Here is a 22919-nt window from a genome sequence, read left to right on the forward strand (position 1 = left end):
AAGATGGGAGCAGAGAGGTATTTATGTTTTTAATAAACTGTTATTTCAATTCACAGCAGATACTAAACTAGAAAGCTCTCTTAATAGTAAGATGTTTACAAAATGTTTGATCACTTAGTTTATCTGTTAGAACCATTCTGTAAGAGTACACACATTTATTTGAGCATATAAATTATGAAGAATTTAGATTAGAATCATAACTCTAATAAAAATTACATGATAAATTAGGAAGCGGTGTTGAAAAATAGATTTTTATCTCATTTGTTATTAATAATAGATGTAATTGAAGAAATCTGCAAACCTGGCATGTTCATATATTTTTTACACCAAAGCTATGCATTAGTTTTTTTATTCCATCCTTACAGATTTCTAAAACCTAATTTCTCAAAACAGTAAGGTAGATTATTATTGAAAAGAACATAGAATAATTTCTCACATAGAAAGCTGTGAGAATATCAGCCATGTCATAAGAAGTCAACTCATATTTAAAATACTTTACCAAACTTAGTTAAAAGCTCCATTAAATAGCTGTTATTTGAACAGAACTTCCATCATGTTATAACCCTGTACCCTATAATCATGTGGTATTTCTGTCACATTGGAGGTAACAACTTTTATCACTTTGTCAGTTCTGTCTACAAACACAAAATTACCTCCACAAGTTCCTAAGATTTATGCTTTTAATTACCTCCTATCTGCTTCACTACCCTCCATACCCAAAGAATCAATATAGTCCTATAAATAAGAAAAATGTAAAATGTTTGACAGAAGACAATGACAGTTCTGTACATTTTTATGTGATGCTATTGATTATTTTGTTTATTATCCTTTTGACAGCATGAATGATTTATTTAAATCTGCCAAGTCAACTTTTGCTAATGTTTGCCTAAACTTAAAATTTTGCCTTCTGGCTTTTTAAAAAGATGAACACTATAATCACATCATCTTTATTAGCTTTAAATGCATTCAACAATAAGATGACCTTCATTGTCTCTTAATGCCAAATTGTTACATCTGCTTTTCTGATTTGCCTCAAGGTTTTTCCTCCTGGTTTTTGAATCTCCTCTTGATTTTTGAGTCACCTCTTGATTTTTGAGGTGACACCAAAAACCAGGGCTGACTTGCAATCATTACCAACACAGCAACACACTGTGCAGACACAAATTTATTTTCAATAACAAGACAGTGCCTACCAGGCTGTACCACAGCTAAAGATATTTCTATAAGAAACAAAGTGTGCAGAAGGAAGCAGACATTTTCACCTATTTTAGGCACAATCAACAGATGACAAAATCTGTTTACAAAAAAGGACACCACCAAACAAAAATCAGAAAAATAGCACATGGATTCCAGGCATCATGGAAGTTTGGATATAGAGAAGCCTGGCTGCTGGAAAAAGGGATTAGATTAGTACTGGCATTATTTATAGTGGCTAAGCACCTAAAACTTAGTGGACCATCACAGAATCCTTTGGGCTGGAAAGGGCCTTTGAGAGCAAGCTCAAATGTTAACTCAGCACTGCCATGTTCACCACTAAAACATGTCCCTACACATCCTTTAAATACCTCCATGGGATGGTGACTGCACCACTGTCCTGGACAGTCTGTTCCAATGTTTGACAACTTCAGTTTGGTGAAGAAATTTCTCCTAACAGCCCATCTGAGCCTTCCCTGGGCCAACTTGAAGCAGTTTTTTCTCATCCTATCACTTGTTTCCTGGAGAAGAGACTGACACCCACCTTATTACAACCTTCTTTCATGTAGGCATAGAAAATGAAAAGGTAACCCCTGAGCTTCCTTTTCTCCAGGTTAAACAATCCCAACAACTTTAAGACTAAACAGTAAAATAAAAATAATGAGGGAGAAGAGAAACACAAGGTAACAATTCAGATAAGGAGAAAAGAGCAATTCTGCAGAAACCAAACAAATAGCCTTCCAACTACAACTTCCTTTTCCCTTACGGCTGCAAACTACACTATCAGATGCCACAACAGAATAGACACCTTGGGGCCAAAGCTCCACAGTTGCTGGAGACTTATTGCCACACACCAGTTGAGGAAATTGCTGCAGATTCATTTGCTGGCCAGAAGGAATGAGGAAGAATGAGCAGAGAAGGAGCTTATATGGGATTAAAAAGAGCCATTTTCCCCTTGCCCTCTTGCTACTGGACCCTCCTACTGGTACCATATGGATTCAGTAAACTCACTGTCGTGGTTTAGGAATGGTATTCCCCAATTTAGCACCACAGCTAAAATCAGGTGTCACTTTCCTTCCTCCCCCCAAATGGAGGCACAAAAGGAGAAGGTCCTGGGTTGATACGAGAATAATTTAATGGAAACAGCCATGAAATAAGATGATGAGCAGTAAGAGCAACAATATTAATAACAAAAGGTAAAAGAAAAAGAAGCTCCCAACAATAAATAACAGGGGATTGCTCCATCTGCCACATTTCCCTGAGTGGAGGGAACCCCTTCTTAAAGAGAGCTCCCAGCAAGGATGGGAGGTGGTGTAGAACAGTCTCCAAGCCCCCAGCCATGCCTCTCTCAGCCACTGCAAAAAATTAGCCCTGTCCAGGGCAGAACCAGAACATTCACTCAATATGATTTTTGGTTTTGCTAGAATGCCTGTAGTATATATAATTATTATCACCATACAAACCTATGTAATTAATCCTAAATTCTTAAAAGGAAAAAACAAAGTATTTCTTCAAAGGTTAAGCTAGATCTTTCACAGCATGTCTTGCTTCCTCTTGGTGGAATACACATAGTGTAAAATCTGACTCACAATCACAATCTGTTCCATGGAGAGGATTCTTCCTCTTCTACTGCCTGGCCTCTCATGGTAGTAAATGTAACTGAGTATTTCTCCTTTTTTTCTGAGCTGGATTATAACACAAGACCATAGCTTGAACTTCATTGACATATTAGTCATTGCTGCACTGGAGCACATGCTGTGTCATCACATGGTGTTTACAGATAATTTAATGTAAAGATGGAAATACCTGTGTTTATTCCAAAACATTGAAGCACATCCAATTGCAACTGTTCAGGGATAATATTGCTTTTTTCCTTTTTTTATTTTAACTATTTTCAAAAAGAGTATGTTCCTCTGTATAACAGAATGAAGTTTATACTTAGAATAAGTATCTCATTGACAATATTGTTAAATCAACATCACCAATATCAATCCTCATAATGCTATCTTTCCTAAAATGAGATTTCTGAACTATTTCAACTGTACTTGACTCCTGCTATCTATCGCCATTAAAAGCAAGTTTAGGAAAGAGACCTTTTCTCTATTCCCTCCTCACATTTTTTGCTCATTTCACTTCCTCTATTCCTACACTTTTATGCTTTTTCTCCTTGCTGCATCCTGCTTCTCTCTCCCCTCTTCATAATAAAAGAAAAAGAAAGAAAATTAAAATAAGAAGAATGAAAAGCAAACCAGAAGGCATACTGAATGAGTGGCGGCTCTATTCTAGAGGCAGGCATCCCATATAATTTGGCATGTCCTCAGGTATCCTTTGTCAGCCTGCTGTGGATGTCCCAGGCACCTCAGATATTCCAACAGTAAGACACTTAAATTTAGGCACCTAATCCCACTTAGTTTCAGCTGGGGTATCTTAAGGAGATCATGCAAAAAAATGTTGAAGGCAACCTCAGCTATCATTGCTGTAATGTTGATATTACTTTTACAGATATAATTATCCTGAAGGACTACAAAGTTGAGGCTATTAAGACAACTTCAGTTTGCTGTTACTTCAGAGATGACCTTACATTTTTTCTGTTTTGTGAGACTTTGGATCATCTTCTCCATACTACAGTTTCTCCTGGAGTTGACAGAGATTGGAAGGGGTGTCCAACTACTTGTAGCAAAATTTATTAGCAGAAATAGACAACTTCAAATTTGACCAAAATGGAGCTAGAAATATTAAAAAAGGACAGGCAGAGTATGATGGTGAATGTCTATAAGTATGACTCAAATACTAGAATTTATTTTTTTGGAAGAGGACAGACATATCAAGTTAAGACTAGATAAAATTAAGAATTTGTACATAGATGTTTTCTTCATGTTTTACTTTTAAAAATTGAAGACTGGGAGATCCTGAAGAGTTCAGTTAGAAAATACGATTCAAATTATATGGCAGAAGAAAAATCATTCTATGAATTTTATTTTTGAAAATAAAGAAGCCATTACTTCAACACGCACAATCCCACATTCAAGACAACGTATTTTTAAATATTTCAATTTTAAAATTTCCTCCCATCTCTGATCTTTCTTTTCCTGCAGGTAGCTGAAGATCCCTGCCTCTGAATCTGATGCCAGAACACTGTCACCAAAACTAAACGTGTGTAAGAACACTCTCACCAAAGCTACGTGCAGAGACATAAGCAAAAGAAACCCAAAACCTTTGCAATTCACTCTATTAATTTAGCGTGAGGTTTGACAACTACAAATTGACTACTTTGATTTTTTTTTTGTTTGTTTGTTTTGGTCTATTGATTTAGACCAGTGAGTGTCCATAGCACAAGGAAAAGACTGAAGGCAAGGAAACCAATTTTCTTCTCACAGATGAATAACCACTGTCTGTGTTTCCTGTGCAATTGATAAAACACCACCAGAATGAAGCCAGCATCCTCAAACACCATGCAAATGAAATTCATTTATGAGAATAAAAATAAAAAACCCAAACCAAACAAAAAAAGACTCTTCATAGTTCAGTTTTGACATTTTTATTTCATTTAGTTGTATAATTTAGGTCAGAGAAAGTTCAAAGGAATGGAATGCCTATCAACAAGAAGTATGCCAGCCTTGTAGAGCCAGAAGAAACTGCAAGTGTGGAGTAACTGTACTACTAATCTCATTCTGCAATGTGCTACACTGAAGTTTTAATGCAGATTAACAGAGTTTGATGCTACTCAAAAGCATGTCATGTGGTGGAACTGATTTCCTGAAAGATTCAGCAGTTACAAGGTTCACACATATATGATTCCCTTCTTCCCCAGTCAGCAAGCAAAGGATTGATTGTATAGATTACTTCATGCCCTGAGCATAATTTCGTATCATTTTTGGTCCAAAGGGACCAAAAAGAAAAATACAAGCAGAGTCCAGATTTTTATTTCTGTGCAGGAGTTTCAACAAGCTAAGACAGAACTGTGAGTCTCCAGAGCTCAGTTGAAACCCCATTATCATTAGCTCAGTGAAACAATTACAATGCAGATTATGGGGGAGAATGTCTATTTGGATAGGCAAAAATAACATCCAAATAAGACAGGATCTCACTCTCAGAAAAAAAGATGCAGCACATGCTCATATAAATAATTCTTAAGGTTAAATGACTGAACTTGAAAAAAAATTTAGCATCTTATGTACAGCTTCTTAGGAGAAGCTAAATAACGCAATGAAAGACTAGAAAGCATTTAAAATAGAAGTACTACACTATAAAAACTCGTTCTCCCAATATTCCTGGATGTTAAGAAACAATTGTGAAATTAGATTTATATTTAAGTATCTTCTGGTATTCATAATATTGCTATAACCATAGCGCTTTGCAAAATCAAATTTCTATATTGTTTGTTGATGGCCTAGTAAACTAAACTGCTGTAGAAAGTAAGGTGCTGCATTTCAGCATGTAAAGTATCACAGTCACAATGCTTCTTCCTTTCTTACAACCATTCATTTCAAAAGGATGATGATATTTTCTAGTAACAATAACTGAATATATTTATCACATTTAGGAAGAAAGATCACACCACCCTATTGAATACACCTGGCCCAGAAGAAGTGTAGCTATAACTTGCCATGCTTTTGTGATGCCACTATTTAAATCAGAATATGACATGCACTTTTTGTCCTACTTTGTAAGTCTAAACAGCAAAAATTCCTTGGTTGTCAGAGGTAAAAAATGATAGATCATTTTATATAACATATTAGGGGGTTTTTTTGGTTTTTTTTGTTTTGTTTCAAGCCACTCAGCTGTGATTCAATTTATCCGCCTGAAGGGCTGTTTGTCCACCTGAATGTCAGCACAGACATGTCCCATCATCAGGGGGACCCTGACCTCAAGAGGAGAGGGAAGAGTGAGGACAGCCTGAGCCATCTCATTGGTGATGGATCCACCTCAGAAGCAAGACCCATGAAGGCAAGGAAAATTTTAAAAAGTATTATTGGTTCCTTGATTTAATCAGTAAAAGGAGATACCTGGACTAAGTATCACAGCAGAAAAGATTTTTTTTTCCCCTTTAAATCTTAACCTTAAAGTAGAAAGACAAGCAAACTAAATTTAAAATAATGACTTCTGAGATGAGTTAACTAAGCAGATATTGCCACTTGAAAGGAAATTTAATAAGCTTGTCAAATGATGACAGATTTAGAAATCAATTTGAAGCTGAGATAGCACTGCTTCAAAATCCTTACCAGCCTGGACAAGAAAAGCAAACTGGGGAAAACACTTCACAAGACACTTTTCAAAGTGCAATGTCAGAGGCAGAGAAAACCAGGGTAGTGGGTATGGGTGCTTTACTGCAAACCTCTAGGAGCACAAAATACTCAAAGGCTTTGGAGGAGGTGCCTGAAAACTGTTTCTGAGACCAATATTATGACAGAAAAATATATAATATTAACACATCACTTCAGGATTTATTCTTACCCTCAAGATTAAAAAAAAAAAAATCTAGTCATTTGAGTTTATTTTTATTAACTCAATGACATTAGCAATAGTCTCCAAGAACAAATACATACTCCTTAACTGTCAAAGGTTATAATTTTCTTAGATACAGTTTCTCTGAATTTTGTTAATTTTCAAGCTACTTAAGAAGAAACATTAAATGGTTATATATTTTAAAAACACCTCTTTTTTACATAATTTTTAAACACCATTACTCTTTTGTAATGATTTTTTTAAAATTAACCTCCAGAAAACAGTTTCTTTGAATTGCTCATACTCAAAATGGCAGCTAGAACTAAGTGTTTATATCTTTTATAAATGAAAGTATTTGGAAGAGTGACTTTATTAAAAAATGGAAAGACATAACAGCAAGGACATCCAAACAACAAGAAAAAGCTATTTCTTCTGGAAGAAAAGCAAATATGACCTGGAGAACTTACTGGGAAGCTTTTCTGCTTCACTTCATTTTTTTAAGGAAAAAACCTCAGGCAAACATTTCTTTTTGCAATACCTGTAGAAGGTTATTGTACCATCAAATCGGATCTCACCTATGGATGTGGCATTGGATATCATGCCAGAGCTATGTAAGAAAATTAAGAGTTCATGCTCTATGGACTTCTGCTTCTGAGTGGACAAAAAAACCCACCAGGCTGAGCAGAATGCAGGTAGAACTGGAATGAGTTATTTGGGAGAAAGAGATTTAGATTAATTATACCTAATGCACCAAATTAAAAAAAAAACAAACTAAGGAAGAAAATTGGCAATACTCACATCAGAGTTAAAACGAAGCTGGCAGACATTACAGGAAATTACTTGCTTCTTCCTTGGGGGAATGGACACTCCAAATGTATGGTTTATGACTGCTTTTTGCACAGGATCCATCTGGAGAACAAACAATAACCAATTTACAACTTTTCAAGGCAATATAGAGTACAGAAGAAAAATTAAAAAAAAAAATGACACTTCCAGCAGAAAGCTTTTTTCTTTTCCTTTTTTTGAGATAAGTAGGAGAAATAAGATTCCAGCCCTCATAATAATAAGATTTAACATAGGTTAGGGAATTGGTAGCATGCCAAAGCTGAGGAAGAAAAGGCAGCTTCATTGTAGCTGTCATCCCCAGGTTACTAAATACTTTTTTCCCCAACCCTGCACATCTTCTGGGCTTCAGGGCCTCCTACCACACCTAAATTGCAAATGAAAGCCCGCCCCTATCACCCACTGTCCCAACAGACATATTGCAAAAGCCACTTTTGCACCCTGACAAGTCACTGTCATTTACTTCTACATGCTTTCCTTTGAGTGATAAATATTAGCAATTATTTGAAAAATATTCTCTCTGGGAGATCTCTTTGTGAAAGGAGGTCCTTTGCAGGCTCTGGTACAAACACCACTTGCTGGGAAAAGAGGTTGCAATCCCCAAGCATTTCCATGCAGAACTGATGAGTAACAGAGCCCATGGGAAGGCTGAAGTTCAGAGGAACATGAAGGGAATGTTTGTACTGGGAAAGTTAGCATGCTTCAGAGAATATTTGAACACTGTAAGAAACGTGAGATAAGGGAAGAATCTATATATATTACTCCTAAATCTGACTGAAACTTTCAGGAACTCAGAACTGATTACATCTTTGCTAAACGTCAGGACTCCTATTGGTCTAAACAGAGTTTAGAACTGCTACTGCAGCGAGGCCTCAGTCCTAACATGTCATTCTTCCGGATGTGACATGAATACAGATTAAAATTCATTTCCTGATGCAAAAATACTCACACAAAATTTTCTAATTAAAGAAAAAGCAAAATATATGGTCTGGTCTCACAACCGACTGTGCTCTCAGCATGATGACATCTGAGACACCTTTCAACCCAAATATTCCTATGAGCATCTCTGTATGTGTGCCTCCTCATCCTTATCTAAGATAAACAATTTGTAGAGAAAATAATTTGTAAGAAAATAATTTGATTTTTTATAAAGTTAGAGTTTTCTGAATCTTGCTTTGCAACCACAGTGATATTTTTTTTTCCTTTACAGTACTATTAGAACAAACCAAACCTGCTGTTTAATCCCAGGTGATACACAAGACATATTTGGTACTAAGCTGACTTGCAAAAGGACACGAGAACAGCTGAAGTAACCAATCCACTGAAGAATTAGAACACAAAATTACCTGCTTCTAGACTTTCTAAACATGAAGATAAAGACTTTAATTTTCCCTTAGTACAAATTTTAAGCTTCCAGAGAAGCCTGCACTGCTGAGGACTTTCTGCACACATATGTACACACGCAAAAAACAAATTCAAGAAAAATTTACTGCATTTTATCTACCTAAGAAGATATTCCACAGATATATTAACAAACATTAAACACTTTTTTATTTTTTTTGGACAATGGTTACATATGTTTCTTGCTGCATTCATTTTAAACCAAATGCGTGATTTTGTAAATGGCATTAGCAATAAATTTTCCAGAGAGGTAATTTAATATTTATCTTCTGCTCCTAAATACTGTATTTCATTGCCACAGGGTTACCATGTGACAATACAAAACTAAAAGCACTTCATCTGGAATCATCTACTAAATTATTTAATGATGCATTGTTGTTACAATGAATTGTGACAAAATAAAAAAAAAACCTGAAATAAATGCCCTCCCTTGTACCTTTTTCTTCTATTTGTAGGATATAGTGAGAGTTCAAAGTCTAAAAGCTTAAAACACAACAAAAAGAACCCCTTTTCATGGCTTGTACCATTTATGGCATCACCCTATATATCAAAATTATACATGCAGATTAAAAGTTTTTTAAGCATCCACTTTATAATAGATATGGCTATCAGTATATATTGTTAAATTTTTTATACATGTTAAAAATATTGCTGTATTATTAGGAAAAAGTAGGATGGGTTTTTTCTTAAATGGAAGATATGTTTTACATTTCAACTTAAATACTAAGTGTTAATCAGTTAATCTAGAAGAAAAGAGTAATGTTCAAAAGTACCTCAACCATTTGGAGTGTCTGAGACCGGTGAAAAGAAATAGCAAAAATACCCACAAGTGTCTGCAGTCCCGTTTAAAACAAGATACAAAAGGAAGAAGCAGTGATCAATGACTCCTCTGTGTGCTCCAAGTAACGATCCGCAGCGCTAGCACAAGGCAGGGCACTTCACAACCACACAATGCAGCCTCTGCACCAAGTCCCAGCTTCAAACAGATGCAGCAGCACAAGAACAAAAATCCACGAAAAGAATACAACTCATGCTGCCTCCAGAAAGTACCACTTGTGATCCCCAGGGGAGTGGGTAATGATCCTTCCCAAACTGGAGCCCTGCATGCAAGCTGGTCATGATTAGAATTCAAGAAGTGCAACATTAACAATTAATACACTTTAAATATGTCAGAAACTGGGGTGGATTACAGCACACTGGAAAAATATAATAGTATCTCTCTGTTAGAAGATTAATGCTGCAGGGTAAACTGATCTTAGATCCCTAAACAAAATTATCCTCTTCAATGCAGGGAGGAAGGGAGTAGGAAAGAGGCAGGGAATTATTTGTTGAGGTATTTATTAGGAAAAGATGCAGTATAGTTTGCCCAGTGGGGAGCACCAGTATTTAAGAACCAGGTCTATAAAACAAAATAATAACAGAACCGAACAGCTACCACAAATGCAAATAAAAATCTGCACTACACTGTTTATGCTAAAGGGGGACTTAACAAAGCAATTCATAGTGCTCTGATAGCCATAAGTAGGTTTAACAACCTTAGTATTATTCTCCTACTTCCATTGCTTTAATAAAATATTAAATTTAAAAATGTCTTTCCAAGAGAGTTGAAGATACCATCGTTTTTGCAATGAGTCTTGTAAAAACCACCCAAACTTTTGAAGAGAGCAAGGATTAAGAAATACTCTACACCTACTGAGATTTGCAACAAGAACTTTAAAGGCACCTAGAAAATACAAGTGTAGCAACAGACAGGACAGAGCAGGGACAGCACAGACATTGTATTTCCTGCTTTTTTCATATTTTTCCACCAAAAATTTTCCAGACTCAGGTGTTTTGTGTGTATTTGATAAATTCCATTGACTTTCTCTTGTATAGTTACCCCTGAAACTGGTGTAAACCAGTTTGCACTCTTTGCATGCACTTCCAATGCCTACAATCCTCAGTGCCAAGAAATTATTTTTGTTTACATATACTTTCATAAAATTCACATTTATAAGACCTGTACCACATCACAAGTTATCTGTGTGCTACTCAGTCATTCTATGTATGGAAATAATTCCATTCCTTTCTACATTCCTGTTGCCCATCTCAAGTGTACCAAAAAATCAACAAATTCAATTAAATATACTGAAGATAGGGACAGGAACCATATAAAATACTCTGGGTAGATTAATATTGAACTCTGAGCTGATGTTTTCAAGGAACCACTATTATAAACCTGAGCTCTTACTCCCAAGTCTTGAAGACCAATTCCTAGCTCACTACTTTCAATGTCAAGTTTTGTGAATTTTTACTTCCATGTTGCTCACTTTAGAAATATCTAGATGTAACTTTACCAACTACTATTTTCTGGCTTGTCAGTCTCATCAAGGTCTTTCACAATTTTTTTTGCCCTTCTTAGTCCTCACTATCTCGGAGACTTTGCCAATAGCTAATTTTCTCAGCTCACTTACCTCCCAAGCATTTTTTTGGCATGCAAGAGTCTTCTTATGCCAATTTAGTTTTCTTTAGAAATCTTTGCCAAGGGGTTTTGTGAAAAACGTTGTTGGTAATTCAGACATCCTTTTTCACATGCTTGTTGACCCCTATAAACAGGCTTGGAGAGAAGGATTTACCTTTACAAAGGAATTATGTTGACACTTCACAGGCAAGTTTACAGGACGAGGTATTCCACTATACTGTTCTTATTGAGGCACATACTCATTTGCCTGGTAAAAAACCCCTTTCACTCTGGATGAAATGGGTTTTAGAAACTTGCATCATATTTGCCACCTTTTAGTCCTCAGGTACAAAGCCAGTTTTAGATAAGCTGTTACACCTTATCATCAGCAATTCAAGAATTTAGTCCCTGAATTCTCTTATCATTCTTGCTGCCAGAAACTCTCCCTGCTCTGCTATGTATCATGGTACCATAGATTCTTCTGGTGCCTCCAGGGAAAGGAACCAGACTACAAAGAGACATGAAAGTAGGCACAAGAGGAAGATTTAAAAAAAGAAAAAAAAAAGCTTTGGAGAAGTCACTTGGTGAAACTATAGTTCTGGTTATTTTGAAAGATCTCTTTGTATACAGCAGACTGTACAAGCACCAATTTGTGAGCCTCAGAAATAAACTGCAATGATCCTGAGGGGAGGCAAGTAACAGAAACATTACCTTAAACCTGAGTAAGGTTTAAAATTGTGACTGGCAATGAATGTCCTGTTACCTCTTATAATGATGTAACTCTTAGGTCAAATATAGAGTTAACTGTTAGAAAAGCTTTTGTAAACAACATATTGATAGAGGGATAAGAGATGTAACTCAGTATCATTTAACCAGCAGGCTAATAAGCTTCTGAAAAACACAGAGACTGGCCTCCAGTGTACTATCTTGGTTTACCCTGATAAAGAGAAGTTTTAAACTCTATGTGGAACAAACTGATAATATAATCCAGTATTTCCCTCCAGAAAAAAAAAAAACAAACCAACAAACCAAAAAAAAAACCCCAACAAAACAAAGAAACAAACACCTGCTGGCATATATAAATTACCAGTGCAACATGTAAATTAAGTTCTGAAACTTACTGTGTGTCTGAGCTCCAGTTGTTACGAAAGCCAAGCATACTGCCACTGTGGAGAATGATCATACACTGAAGCTTATAATAAATTCTGCAGATATACACAGCCCCTACCATAACTGTACATATTAGAATGACGGAAAGAGTGACAGAAGTGAATACACATACTGTGTATTCAAAAGCACATACTTAAAATGCTCAGCATAAAACCAGAAACATTAACATTATGATGTAATGCTTGGCAAGCTTGGCCAAGACAAACCAAAAGCAAAAATCTGTTCCCTCCATATTTGTGTTGCTTTTGTTGCAACAAATATTTCTCATTTGACTAATTCTAAGCATAATATAGTGTTAAAGTCACTACAATCCTGTTATACATTTTATTGCTTATTTTGCATCAGGAACAGTTGTGCCAGCTCTACTGATGGAGCTCTACCTGAAAGGTTGTAGCAAGGTCAGTGTCACTATCTTTTCCCAGGTAACAAGTGACAGTACAAGAGGAAATATCCTCTAGTTGTACAAAGGGAGGCTTAGACTAGATATAAGGAGAAATTTATTTATCAAAGGGTTATCAAACATTGCAACATTGCCCAGGGAAATGGTGGAGTCTCCATCCCTGGAGGTATTTAGAAGATGTGTACATGTGGCACTGAGGAATATGGTTCACTTGTGAATTTGGCAGTGCTGCCCTAACGGCTGAACACAATGATCTTCAGGGTCTTTTCCAACATAAATCACTCTGTGATGTGAACAACTTTCTTTTCGTGCAGGAAAGCCATCAATATTCCCTGTGCATCAGCTCTCCTTGAGTAGCAGTGTCTCCAGAGATGTATTTCTCTAGTGTGAGCCTGCAGCTCTCTAAACACTGCCTCCCTACACCTCTGTCCCTGTGCTCTTCACAACATTTTGGGGGTTCTTAAAAAACAGGCAAATGTAAATAGCCAATAACCAATCCACAGAGGTGAGTCAGATTCTCAGCAGCTGATTTGGAGACATGTGCAAATACTTCATTGAACAGAAAGAATAATTAATTTAAAACATCATAGAGTTGTTTGGGGTTTTTTTACTGCAGTCCTGTGGTCTAGCTGAGGGTTGCTGGAATCACTTTTTTTTTTTTTTTTTTTTTTAGGGAGGCTCTCTCAATGTACTTACACATAGCACATTTGCACAGAGTATGAAATCTGGATCTCAGGGAAATCAATCCCAACCATACTCAGGTTACAGAAAGGCCATGATTTTACTTTTTCTTCTTTTTAAAATGCTGAGTAGATGTCTCCCCAAGTGCAGTAAAACAAGGATCCACTAAGAAAGAATACAAACCACAGGGTCTAGCATCTCCCTTCCCTCACATATGATTCCTAAAATACAACACCACCTTACTCTGGAGGCAATTCTCTCTGAATGCAACTTCTCACTGCGTTTATCTGTCCTCTCAATTTGGCAGCAAGCTCCAACTGCCCTGAGGAAAACAGTGGCTGTGATAGCTGTGACATCCACACACTACTACTAGTCAGAGGAATCAGACAGGAAGCATTTTGAAAAGCCCCAAAAATCTTGCTGTACTTCACTTGTTAACGACAGATACTACAGCTATCCAGGAAGAGTTGCTGAAATAAGAGTAAGTACTGAAAATAAAAAAGGAAAGAGACACCTTTGGTGTTTACATTTCTACTTCATTTTTAGTACAAGACAACTAAAAGGACACCCAGAGCCAGAAACAACTTTTATATCTTAAAAGAAGTATTAGAAATACTAATAAATTCAGCTTCCTCATTCTCCTTTTAGATTAAGGCTCAGCTAATTTTGCTTTTGCAAATTCCACATTATTTCTGTTAACAGAGTTGCAGGACTATATCCCTGGACGTCAGAGACACATTTTCTATCTCCAGCTCCTAGCAGCTAAATTTCCCTCCCTACATTTTTATACCAGTCCTATGGTATAATGCAGAGCCTCTGGGTGTGCTACCCTCTTTAAAGTAGAGTCTGCATGGAAAAATGAAAAAGAGGCTGATTCTCTTTGTGTGCCTGTATTCACAATCACACAGAATACTGAAAATGATTTCTGAAGTGATTTACAGATTTGGGTTAGGCCAGAGGGAGCCATTACATCTGATTTCCTGAAAAATTTATGACATAATTTCATTCATTGAAAAGGTTCAGTCCTTCCTACTACAAAGTCCAATAATTTGTGGTCAACCAGAGCCTAAATTTTAGGGGAAAAAACCCCATCTCAACAGCTTGATTTCAAAGTTTCCAAACCAGTTAATTTACATGACTGTGGAAGTAATACTTGCTGAGTTATTATAAGCCCCTCAATCAAGTTCTGCTGCTCTGTTAAAGGTCACTCAAACCTCAAATACCTTCTGCATAGTGCAGGCACTCATACACTGCAATCATGCCAGCTCTTAACCTTCGCTTTGATGAACCAAACTCCTTAAGCTGCTCACAATAAAAACCTTCATCATTTGCCACCTTTTCACCAACTCCTTTTCAGATTTTCAGTACACCACTGAAGCCCAGGTACTGAAAGTCAGAACACATGCTCAAATATACTTTCTCTTCAGCTACCCAGTTACATCCTTTCTGTATTAACAAGAAATGCATTCATCATCTTTCCTCAGCATCGACTTGGGAAGCAGAGCCCTAAATCTTTACTGACATGCACATTTATCCCTCCAGTGTGCTAGCACAAGCAATTGCACCACCACATATCCTTCTCTCTCCTAGGATGTTTTCTGACCCAGCCTCATAGAGGGCTAGAACAGCACCACACTGGGAATCTTACGTTGAAGCAGTGACTGCTTTCAGTAAGGTTTGCACATAGGAATTTGAAAACCATTGTCAGAACAAGATCCAGAGGCTACTGATGAATCTCAGTCTCGTCAGCAGAATTTTCTTTCTCACAACCTAGTTCTGAAATCATGGATTTTCTAACTTTTTTGCTTTTATGACCTCCTCTGGCTTTGCACTGCTCTAGCCTAAATCAAGTAACTGATATTAAAAATCAAAATCAAAGATAAATAAACTCTCAGCTCTTCCTACCTCTCTCTTCTTTCCATGCAATATGATATGAATAAGCACAGAGGTCAAAAGGTAACTGAGAAAACACATTTAAACTATTTTTTACTATTATTTTTTTCAGTGCTGTGAATATTTCCTCTGCCCTTCCTTCCCTTCACACTTGTATATTTATTGCATGTTAAACACAATTTCTGGGTTAGAAAATCATAATCAGGAGAGTCTTAGTCTTAAGTTTTCAGAATTTTCTGAAAACTAAATACCACTGCTGTTTTCTGTTTTAGAAATCTTTGTGTAAAAATTATGAAAACGTAATATTTGATTCCTATAGAAGTGCTTGACCCAAAGAAAAAAAGATTGATGAGTCACCACAAAAAAAAAAAAAAAAAAAAAAAAAAAAAAAAAATCTAAATCTGGTCTCTGCTTCTTCTAAAGCTTATTCTCAGCAAGGATATAAATACATTAAAGGATTGAGTTTGTTATGAGAACACCAAAAATAGATTTAAACTTTGTGGCAAAAATTGTCAAATTTTCTGCTCCAGACAAGATGAGAGATTTTTATGGCTGAAATAAAGAAACAGAAAGCTGCTGCGAATATTTTAGGATAAAAGAGAATTCCCCATGAAAGAAATGGAGAACAAGTAAAAAAAGTAAGTGGCTCAGTACTTTTTGCTATATAAAACTGAACTAGCTCTATGCATTGGACAGCTTCTTTTTTAATCCATCCAGATTACTACTCTGCCATTGTGCAATACTTTGTTTGTATCTGTAAAATGAACTGCTGGGACCATGACAGACCAAACCTGAGAAAAAGAGCAAAGTCTAAATTCAGTGGTTAAGCTCAGGGAATAAGACAGTTTTCTTTCCCTCTGTGGCTATGTTGGCTCATAAGTTTAACTGTACCTGAGTAATTTCATCTGAGTCGTATATCACTCATTTGTAAACTGGGGAAAAAAGTATTTGCAACCCCATAAAAAAAAAAAGCTGAGGTGTCTAAATAACATGTTAAAATCATCTGATAGGTGTTATATAACTGCTATTTATTATTAAAGCTGCTGTTTTTCAGAGCACTCAGCTGTGTTCAGCTAAACAAAAAAAAAACATTACTTGCCTTCAGATCCAGCAAAAAATAAAAACATACTGTAGTTTGAGACTTGCTGAAAAGCAAACTAATAACATACTCTGACAGCAAAACTTCTCTTGTTACAATACCTACTACCAACTGGCAGTAAAATAATATACATAAGTAAATAACCCTAAAAAGTATCTTCCAGCAAAATCCTGCCAAAAGATTCAAGCCTAAGAGCTTGTACACAGAAAAGGAGCTTAGCTAGTACATGGGGCAAACAAGATTCCTGATTTTTCCTTTTATCTTTGAGAAAGTCCTTAGCTGTGACCTTTTTCTACTTAAAAGTGTGCTCTAGGTTTTGATGAGTTTTCCTGCTCCCAGGCTGCTCCAGAACACCAAAACACAGAGATGAATGGTATTATTGCATTAGGCACAATTGAATTTCCACTACAGTTCTGAACTATGCTGAGAAGTTAGGGAAAAATTCAAAGTTTTAGATTAATTCATTGAACAGGAGAGAATAAAGACACGAGAAATCTAGTCTTCTAAAATTAATTAATATCATTACTTTTCACATACTAAAAAAAAAAACCTAGTAAGAGGATAGAATTTATGTGTATATAGACATTTGAATATGAATGTAAAAAATGGCTAAATATAAGTGAGAAGCAAATAAGAAGCAAGAATTGCCTATTTTCACAGCTGTCTTCTGCTTTTCACCATATACAAGAAATAAGGCCTTTTTGACTTAAAAATTAATAATGATATTTCTGGTTTAGGTTTGTTTCTCTTGATTTTGTTTTGGGTTTTTATCAACAACATATACAACATAAACAAACTTCAAAATGCTTTTGATTAAAAAAGCACTGTATTTAGATATGAATCTTTAAAGGATTCCTCTAATTAAGCCTGCTCTGAAACTTAATGTAGCATCAAAGTCTGTTGGTTTGGGTTTTTTCTTTATGTTTGGTGGTGACTTTTTTTCTTTAAATTTAAGTAAATGAGAAACAAAGCCAGGTAGAAACCTGCCTTGTCTAACATACACAGGCAAGAAATTAGATGCTCTTTCCCTAGTGGTAACCTGGGGAAGCAGCTGAAGTTCATGGTGAAAATGGACACAGAAAAGGGAAGACTGGTCTGAAAGGCACAGCTACTCAAATCAGCCTTGCTCTGTTACTTGAAATGAGCTGCTCAGCACTCCAAACGTGGGTGGTGTTGGTTTCCAGGCGTGCAAAGGAAAGCCAAGTTTCACAGTGTGGCTCTAAACTGCCATACGGTACCTTCAGATTGTCATGCAATTGACTGCATTGAGATTAAAAGACTATGAGTACACCCACAGTCTGAAGGAATGTATGACAAGAATTAAATTTTGGCTACATTTTTATAATATATTAACTAATAATTATTGCAGCAATTCTCAGTTTCACACAGAACAATGTGACAAAAGTCTAAGGCAGGGCAGGAAAGCTCACCATGGACAGCCAGGATACTGCAAAAGCAGCCACTTCATCAGACCTATGGAAAATTACTTTTCTCTAAAGCTGCTCTAGAATTTTGCCTAGATTTTGTAGAGCTTGTAGGTTTGTAATTAGGAACTAGCAAAATCTTTGTAAACAGAGTGGTAAAAGACATGTTACTTTTCCTAAACCACAATTCTGTGACTGCTCGTTTTGAAGGGAGATGTTTTAATCACAGTCTATTGGCAAAACATCCTTCAGTTACTTAATGCCTAAAATATCTATGACTGACAACCCTCTCCCTTTAACAAGCTTTCTTGCATCAGGAACATAGACTACTAACTTGAGAAGAAAGCAATTCAATGCAGATAAAGGCTTCTGAGCTTTCCTGTGTTGACTAGTAAAAGAAATAAATATTGCTGAAACATAAAAAAGAGTAACTCCAAGCTTTCTCTTAAGAAAGACAAAACACATAGCCAAGGACCAGATTTTATGGAGAACTCAGCAAATTGTAGGATTTTTACGCAGAAACTGTACTTTTTTTTTTTAAATTAGGATGACTTAATTTTACGTGCAATAATGGATGGAATGCAGCAATTTAGAAACCACTTTTCAGCATCCACATGGTGGATGCCAGACTCCTGCAAAGGGGTAGGGAAAGGCTGCACCTGGTAACTTCTGTTCCTCACCAGTGCACGTCAGAGCACTTTCTCCTTGGAGACAGGGTCCCCTATCTGGCTGCTGATCTGGAAACTGAGAAGGAAGCTCATCCATCCAATTCCTCTTCAAAAAAATACAAAGGCAATAGGAAAATCTATAAGATATTTAATGTTTGAAGAGATTTTCCCTTACAGCATGACTGTATTCTTTTAATAAAAACTTTTCCCCCCCTCGTAATTATATGTATGATATACTAGAAGAAGGGACAGAAAAGTGCTTATTTAGGCTCACCAATTTTGCAGAGCTGCTCTTTGAGAGATTCCTGACAGGAACTCGGGAACCTGCATCTTTCTGTTAAAATACCAGAAACTGAAAAATCTGTCAAATTCAACTGACAATCCCCTTTTTTGGCAGCTTTTTTTTCTCATACCTAACTCAGTGCATCTTCCTACATGTTTTCTTCATGCTCAGAGGTTTTTGAAAGTTTCAGGAAAAGACTCAGGTATTTTTTGGCAAAAATATACCACCTTCAATAAACATTTTATAGGGCTTCCACAGGCTGAGAAGAATTTTTCCAAAAACTCCTACCACGGCTGAAAGAGTTCTCTGCTGCTTTGCCTCAAAGCCATAGAAAGGCAAAGAGGGATTCCTGGTTTGGTAAAAAATGCCTAAAGATACAAAGAAAAGGGACTACAAAAAACTGAGAAAATGATGACATGGAGAGTAAAGGGTCTCTGTAGCCAGGTACTTGGACAAGTGATAGCAAAGACTAGCCACAGAACAGAGGTCTGTGCTGACAGAATCTGGGCTTGATTATGTGGTCCCTGAACTTGTGCTTTCCTCTCCTGTATCTCAGAAAATACCTATTACTTTTTTTATTCCCTTAATAAATGGCAATAGGATGACTCCTCATGTTGTGAATTGGATGATTCTGGCTATGACTTGAAACACATGAACTTTTATATCCGTAACAACTAAAAGTGAAGTAGGAATATCTTTTAAATTTTCAAAAGAGGAATAGAAGGTAGACCTGAAGTCCTTGTGTTCCTGCATTATTATAAAGAGCATAAGAGATTTGTAAGAAAAACATTACTATTTCTTAATTAAAGAAACCCCAACCAACAAAAATCCTCAAGAAAATATCCAGCTACCCTGCAAAATACCACTCCAAAATCAATTGCTGAAATTTCCTTTCTGTGCAGTTAATAAATAAAAGTATGGATCTTTGAAAATTTTACCTCCTCTCTGGAGTCAGATGGAGAGGAACAGAAAAGGTCACTTCCCTCCAGCACTCCAGAACAGGGAAAAGGGGAATTCAGAGCACAGGGATAGGGTACTTGGACAAAAAGGATGGTAGATAATGGGTTGGCAACATGCAGTTGGCTGCATTTGTAATCTGTTCCTGCCATATACAATCCTGGGCTGCAAAGCGTACCTTGGCACTGCAGCAGGGTGTTAAGTGGCTGAATTCAGACCCTGCTAAGGAAAGAGAAAGCTCCCAAGCCAGAGAGTCCTGCCAAAAAGGCAGAAGAGGCACTTGGCACAGAGGGCTGAGTGAAGCTGGTGGTACGGGTGCCCTGTGCTCTTATCTGCTGAACTCAGCTTCTGCCTTGGTGATTACTGGGCCCTTCAAATGAGAAAGAGATAGGCAGCAAATAAAAATGTGAGTAATAATTGAAAATGCAGAAGAGGAAAGAGAAAATTAGTTCCTCCCCATAGTTGTCTTGGGGGTAGGCCAGGGATACTTAGTCCAGGCAGGGCTAATGCTGGAGAAGAGTCAGAAATTTCTGACTGAGTTACTAGTCAGCTCCTCTTCCCTTCCTGTAGCACATTCCAGCTGGCTTACCTTCACTGGCAGATGTAAAATATCTCTGGTCCACTATGCAAGGGGACAGAGAGAACTCTAAAGAATCAGCATAAAGCTACTTGAAGAAAAATAAAACACTGAAGCAATAACTAGGCCACATTAACCCATGTGTCCTCTAAAACATGAAGGGTATGAACTAGCATTTAGAAACCAATCATGGGCTAGTTAGATGCAAAATGTTTCACTAATGTGAAAGCTACAAGAGATGCTCTAATCTTTGATTACCCCTGAGGCCATAACAAACTCAGAAAGAAGCATATGAATTGCTGATTATTTTCGATGATGATAGAATCTGAGAAGCTGCTGATAATGTTTTTGTGCAGATTGACAGGTCCCTGGCTGCACTACTACAACTAAATGTGAGTCATGTAGTACCGCTCTCATTTCAGGACGAGGCAGAATATGCTGGAGTTTTGAGACTTCTCTTTTTGGGGAGTACACAACTTTTATATTGGGAGATGGAGGCAGTGATCGTGATCAGTGATCTTGATCTCATGAGATGAATCCTGGCTTTCAGCCACTTTAGCACATGTACCAAGATGTGATCACAAAGGATCCTTTCATCATTCAGTACACAAGATGGATGACAGGAGGTAAAGAATCAGGGAGGTTTAGAGAAAGAATGGCACAGAAGGTACAGCTGGTGGTGGAAGCCAGCAAGTGTAAAATTCAATATTATGTTATAATAAACACACAACAGGGATCACAATAAACTTAGCTTTGATTTCCACTGACTATATACTTGACTTACATATTTTTAAAGGTAATCAATACAGAGGTTAACTTGTTAAGTCTTCTTTATAGTCATTTTAGTATGCTGAAAAAAACATCTGCTTTAACAATACCTTGTGGTCCATATCCATGTCAAACTGGAAGTACCAGTTTGGGAAGTTCCTATATTGATGGTTCCCAATTTTTTGTAAACAAGAACATTTTAAATAATAATAGCTGATAATATGATTCAAGCTCTGCATTTCAGACAGAGGGGTATTGAGCAAGACCATTTGGAACCTGATGCCAGGACAAACGCGATGTCACCTTTGGATCCACTGCTGCAGCATTTCTGACAGAGGGTTTGTCCTTCCATGTAGAAACTCAGGCTCAGACTCTGACAATGTGATCATGCCTCTATTGTTCTGACAAAAATACTTGCAGCTGACATGAAAAGACCAGGGAAGACAGCACCTATTCTGCAATACCTCTTCATTTGGAATCCTTCATCCTGCCCTTACAAGATCCCCTTCTGGCTGATTTGTTGAAACAGAAAAGTTTTATTCCCCTTACTGAGGAATAAAGATATGTATCCAGTGAGCTAGTGCAATCATTCCCCAAATAATTTTTCCTATATAATAAGTCCTAATGAACAAAGACAAATTTAATTGGGGCGCAAATTGGCAATTACTGTACATACATCCACAGCATATTAAGAACTATTAATGATATAAGAGAAGCAGATGAGAGACAGCTTAAACTAAATCACACAAGTCCATCAAGAAAATAAGATACGGCTGAGGTAGGTATTGCTTTTACAAAATCAGGGTCTGCTCACTGCTTCAGCTGAAAGTACTCCTTGTGGAGAGATGATAGGGATCAAGACAGTTCCACAAAAAAATGGGAACACTAATGTTTTATCTGGAGAATCACAGATGTTTTCAGAACTGAAAACTGTCAAAGTTAACTAAATAGGAAAAGGTTTACCCCAGATTTTAAATATGCTTCCATAAATAAGAGAAGTTCTTTTGGGAAAAAACTGTAGGGGGTGTTCCTTTGAAGATGTTTGTAGTTAATACATTTTACCTTGTTTTTCTGCCTTGGTAGTTACTGTATTAACTCCCATGTAAAACTTTGTTTTTTAAGGCCACTGATGTTAAGTTAGAAACCACTCCTAGCAAGGCTTAGAAAAATGTTTTTGTCTCTGACAGCCATTGAAAATGCAGGGGGATCCAAAGAAGTTCTGGCTCAGACAGTTTCTTTCTGCCTCCTTCAGTGAACACATGCAGGCAGAACCAGCACCCCAGAAAGGTCCTCCCAGTCTCTTGGAAGGCAAAGAGACGACAGGAAGCACACTGGACGTTTCCCTGTCTGCAGTCCTTGACAAGTCCTCCAATGAATGAAGTACATAGATTTCCTGATTGATCCATAAAGCAAATGATGGCTTTCTTGGCTCTTCTAATAGTCACTTCCTGCACAATATAAAAAATCGTGGTTCTTTGGATGATACATATGGATCAACTGAATTTTGCTTCTATAACTCAAAGTCATCTTCTGGAAAAATTGTTTTAAACACTTTTACATACTATTGCCACTACTTTAGAATGAATAAGGACAAAAAAAAAAGACTACATATACAAAACTTAGAAATCTACATTTGCAAAGGTTGTGCTAAGTTAGAAATAAAGGAAGTGCATGAC

The 22919-nt window shown here is 36.8% G+C and overlaps 1 protein-coding gene across 16 annotated transcripts in view; it reads right to left on the bottom strand.

Moving 5' to 3' along the window:
• ZNF385B (zinc finger protein 385B) overlaps positions 1-22919 on the bottom strand; it is a 155909-nt gene that overhangs the window by 29020 nt on the left and 103970 nt on the right. For 15 of the 16 annotated variants that reach the window (XM_002199595.6, XM_030277575.4, XM_030277574.4 and 12 more), the window contains one exon: positions 7438-7548. The exons of the other annotated variant lie outside the window; for it this stretch is intronic. In XM_002199595.6, the coding sequence (XP_002199631.2) occupies positions 7438-7548 (111 nt within the window). The remainder of the gene's footprint in view (positions 1-7437; positions 7549-22919) is intronic. 16 annotated transcript variants of the gene reach the window in all.

This window comes from Taeniopygia guttata, chromosome 7, assembly GCF_048771995.1.
Source record: "Taeniopygia guttata chromosome 7, bTaeGut7.mat, whole genome shotgun sequence".
Lineage (NCBI taxonomy): Eukaryota > Metazoa > Chordata > Aves > Passeriformes > Estrildidae > Taeniopygia > Taeniopygia guttata.